Raw genomic sequence first — 4,395 nt, 5'->3', positions numbered from 1 at the left:
CATCTGAATACTTCATCACTCTTGTTTAGGTGACAATGGTCACCAGGACAAGCAGATAAGGTACATCTCTCAAATAGGAATCTAAGCAGCAATTAAAAGGATCCAACCCTGGCAGTGTCAGGCCATGCTCTGTTTTGGATCATAAGTATGTATTGGAAACATAGGGAATTCTGATACCCTCCCTTTAGTGAAGAGGTAGTGAATTCCAATTCAAGGAGGTCCGAATCACGGTCCTGATAGAATGGTAACCCAGTTCTTGTCCGTACCACGGTCCGCCATATAGGCTGCATTCACACCAGCATCTGCACTACAACGCACCACTGCTGGTGTTTGTTCTCAGGCACAGTGCTAATGTGCCGATCCCAGTGCGTCACACTGTTTATTTATTTATTTTGCTAGAAGTCCCTCCTGTTTTCATACACTTGCATGCCTTACATGCATGTGTTCATTAGAACCAAATGGCGGGGGTGGCAGGGTTGGTTTTACATTTATTTTTATTTTATTATTTTTATTTTTATATCACCTTTATTCAAAAAAATTTCCACCTAACTTTTGCTTTTAATAACATGGGTAACAAGCTCCTATGTGACGTAATTTGGAGGTGACGGGCTCTCTTTTACGGAGACATCAGGGGTCAATTAGACCATTGATGTCTTTACTGCCCTCCCATACAGATCAGCAAGCACAGGAATGTGCTTGATAGTATGTATACCCAGCACTTCAGCTGGCTTCTGACAGCTTAAGCAGGAAGCGTTGAGAACACTTTATGCGCCAGTGGTCACAGAGTAGATCGGGGAACGGATGTAGCCCCCATCACCTTCTGTGATGTGGCTACTAGACATTTAGTGGTAGCCAGGGCTGTAGTCAGCCTGGCTGGAATTATAGTGGCAGTTATCTGGTTTATTCCAGGTCTCTGGCATTGCCTGTACCCCCCTGGGTGCAGTGTGGCTCTGTCATATTGTGGGACAGCCAATGATGTGTGTTGTTTTTACTTAAAATTCCTACCAGAACTTGAGGGCCTGGTATGACTTTTGGGGGAAACCCACACACTTTTCTATTTTTTTTTTTATGGGGTCCCTCCTAACATTCCTACAAGATCTAAAGGGTCTGGTATTGTTTGTGAAGGGGAACCGCACGCTTAAAAAAAAAAAGTAATTTTATTATTTAGAAACGTCAGTTTTGCAGCAGCAGGTTCTATACATTGTACAGATGTGCCACTTTACAGGCAGTTTAAGGGGACCCCCCAGACACGATATTTAAAGGAATTTTTCATTTTTTTTGTTACTATTCCTACTCACTACTCCTTTAAAAACTGTATTTTTTAAAGGTTTTCTTTTCATTGATTCATGTCCCCCAGGGCAGTACCCGGATCCCCATACACTTTTTATGGCCAAAAAATTGCATATAAGGCTTCAAAAAGGGGACATTTGATTTTCAAAGTTCTACCCCCATAGACTTGCATTGAGTTTGAAGCGAACACGGGGGTGTTCGGCCCATCACTAATAAAGACACAACACGCACACACAAATTAACTAATCTAAGCTGCCACCCCCTACAATTTACAGCCTGATGGGAAACTTTGTCATGGACACTTCTGGTCTGTACTCTCTGCGCTCAGACTGACACACAGGCTTTAGAGACCACACACTGCTCACACTATTTACAGCAGGCATGGGCAATTCATTTTCTTGGGGAGCAACATAGGAAACTGGGACAGCTTATCCCCCTTTCAGTCTACCATAAATGGTTCTGCCACACTCATTCACCTTACCAGCTGCTCAGTGGATGCCACCCTTCTCTTCCAATCCCTCCACTGGCTTCTGCTTGCCCAAAGAATACAATTAGAAATACTAACAATAACATACAAAGCCCCCAGTTACATTACCAACCTCATCTCAAAATATCACCCAAATTGTCCTCTTTGCTGCTCCCAAGACTTCCTGCTCTTTAGCTCCCTCGTCATCTCATCCTATAGTAACCTCCAGGACTGCTCTACAGTCTCTCCCATCCTCTGGAACTCCATATTCACAACCAGTCTGTCTATCTCCTACTCTGTCTGCCTTTAGGCAATTCCTGAAAACTCATCTCTTAAGGGAAGCCTATTCCACCTCTACCTAACAAATGAAATGGTACTTTCTCAAACAACTCATCCCCTCTCAGCTACCACCTTTTGTTATCACTTGCCCTTCCTTTTCAGAGTGTAAGCTCTCGAGGGCAGGGCCCTCTTTACCCTCTTGTCTTAAATTGTATTGGAACTTTACTGTCTCACTGTAGTTTGTAAAGCACTGCGCAAACTCTTGGCACGACAGTATATCAATCCTGTATTAGAACCGAATGGTATGAGTCCTTTACATATTGCTGGTATATTGTTGAAACATTAAGGATGATGGTATAAATAATAATAAAAATAACTTACAATTTTAATTTCCAGACCTTAAATATATTTTTCTATGTTAGGAATCTACACAATCTTCTTTGTGACTCACAATTAAACAAAGTATGGATGTGTTATAATGTGTTATATTTGTTACACTGAATTTCTTAGATGTTTTTCTGTCTCAAATGATATAGACAAAAAAAGCACAGTGACATAGTTGATATTGTAAACTCCATGCACAAGCTGAAACTGACAGCATAGGCAGATACAAAGAGGAAGTGGTATTAGTTAGAGGTTCTCCATCAGCTTCTGCATTTTGTGTCAGTCTGTAAGTTTGTGTGTCAGTGGGTGTCTATAACATTGCAACCCATGTCTAGATGACTAGTGTGCAGTGTTTCAGAAAGGAAGCAGACGTTGCCTCAGAATCTTACATTCCGAGGGTCTATCTGGACACTCATGGGCCTTCAGAGATTTTGTGCTCATTGTCGATTCATGTGAAGTCTATGGTGGTCGCTGAATTTAAATATAATACGTTTTCAGAGGAGAGAATAAGATAATCTACAATACAGAGAATAATATAACGTTTCTGCTGTTACAAGATGGCTTTAAGTTCAACCTACCAACACAAACTGGCTGAAAAGCTCCTAATACTAAACGACAGGGGAAAAGGAGTATTGATCCGAATATATAACATCAAAAAGGTAAGACAGCTTTAACCGAGATACCTGCTACTTTATAACACTAGTTTTATTCTTGTCTTGCGACATTTCGATATGTAGGGGTGTGGTAGGCAGTTTTTCATCTGGTTTTAAGGGTTTGTTCAGACACGGGGTACTTAATGAGCATTTATGACCATCACCGAGGACTCCCCAGACCTATGAGTCCAAAAGGGTTTAGTGCATCTACTGCTCATCTGATCATGCTGATAACAAAAAATATTTACTGCTATAAGTGCAAGGCATGTAAGCAAGGAGCAGCACACAAAATAAAAACTAGTTTTAGCAGCTTCTCAAAAACGTTCAGCTGCATTTGAAACTTAAAGTGGAATTGGAGCAAAAACTTTTTAAAGTTTTGGTTAAGGAGGTTTAAAACCCCTGTCAGTGTTTTTGTTTTTGCCATTTGAGTCCCATTGGGGAGATTTGTCTTCTGTCTGAAGGCCACAACAGGAAGTGAGAGGAAAGACCCTCTTAAGTAATGGAAAGCCCTGATGGTCACCATAATCATCAGAACTAGTCTTCCCATTGGAAGATTTTCCATTTTTAATCCTGTTCTGATGACAACTCAAAATGTAAGATTTTCTTTGGCTTTCAGTAATATCGGTCACCAGGACAAATAGAGAGGGCAAATCTCCGTAATGGAGACACACACGGGTATTGTAATCCCTCTCCACTCCACATCCAAAACTAAAAAACATTGGTTTTAGTTGCACTTTAAGGAAATTCAGGCCCTGGCAACAGCTATGACATAAAACAAATGCTCTTTTACACCCCCTTTCAGGCAGGGCTGAAAAAAAGCACCAAGGGGCAATATAAACTCCACAAGTGATCTTTTTAAAAAACTTCTACTAAACAAATAATACACTGGCTAAATACAGCCTATGTGTCACCACCCTTCTAAAAATAGGAGTCAGCTTTTTTGATTCCTCTTCTTTTTGCCTTTTACGTATATTGGAGGGGGCTTTTCATTTTGTAAGTACTGTACTTGAATTAACTGGTCATCCTGGACCTTCAACGTCCATTACCTCCTATGGGTGGTTATAGGAACCTTGTGGTTGTGGTTATTTTATTGCACAGAAACTTACAAATAATGTAACTAACATACTATTACCACTAAAATACAGTGGAGGAATTGATCAAAACTGGAGCAGACTGAATCTATAGCAGTTGCCCATGGCAACCAATCAGCTTCTCTGTTTCATTTTCAAAGCTTAACTGAATGAAAAGAGAGGGTGATTGCTTGCTATGGGCAACTGCTCCAGATTTTATGAATATCTCCCATTGTATGATAGCATTGCACTA

The 4,395-nt window shown here is 40.7% G+C and overlaps 1 protein-coding gene across 1 annotated transcript in view; it reads left to right on the top strand.

Moving 5' to 3' along the window:
- Positions 1-2,934: 2,934 nt before the first annotated feature.
- NCKAP1L (NCK associated protein 1 like) overlaps positions 2,935-4,395 on the top strand; it is a 162,220-nt gene continuing 160,759 nt past the window's right edge. Inside the window, exon 1 of the mRNA XM_018568674.1 lies at positions 2,935-3,078. Coding sequence (XP_018424176.1) covers positions 2,977-3,078 — 102 coding nt within the window. The 5' untranslated portion in view covers positions 2,935-2,976. The remainder of the gene's footprint in view (positions 3,079-4,395) is intronic.

This window comes from Nanorana parkeri, unplaced genomic scaffold, assembly GCF_000935625.1.
Source record: "Nanorana parkeri isolate BGI_ZX_2015 unplaced genomic scaffold, ASM93562v1 scaffold33, whole genome shotgun sequence".
Lineage (NCBI taxonomy): Eukaryota > Metazoa > Chordata > Amphibia > Anura > Dicroglossidae > Nanorana > Nanorana parkeri.
This window is presented reverse-complemented; position numbering and strand designations above follow the sequence as displayed.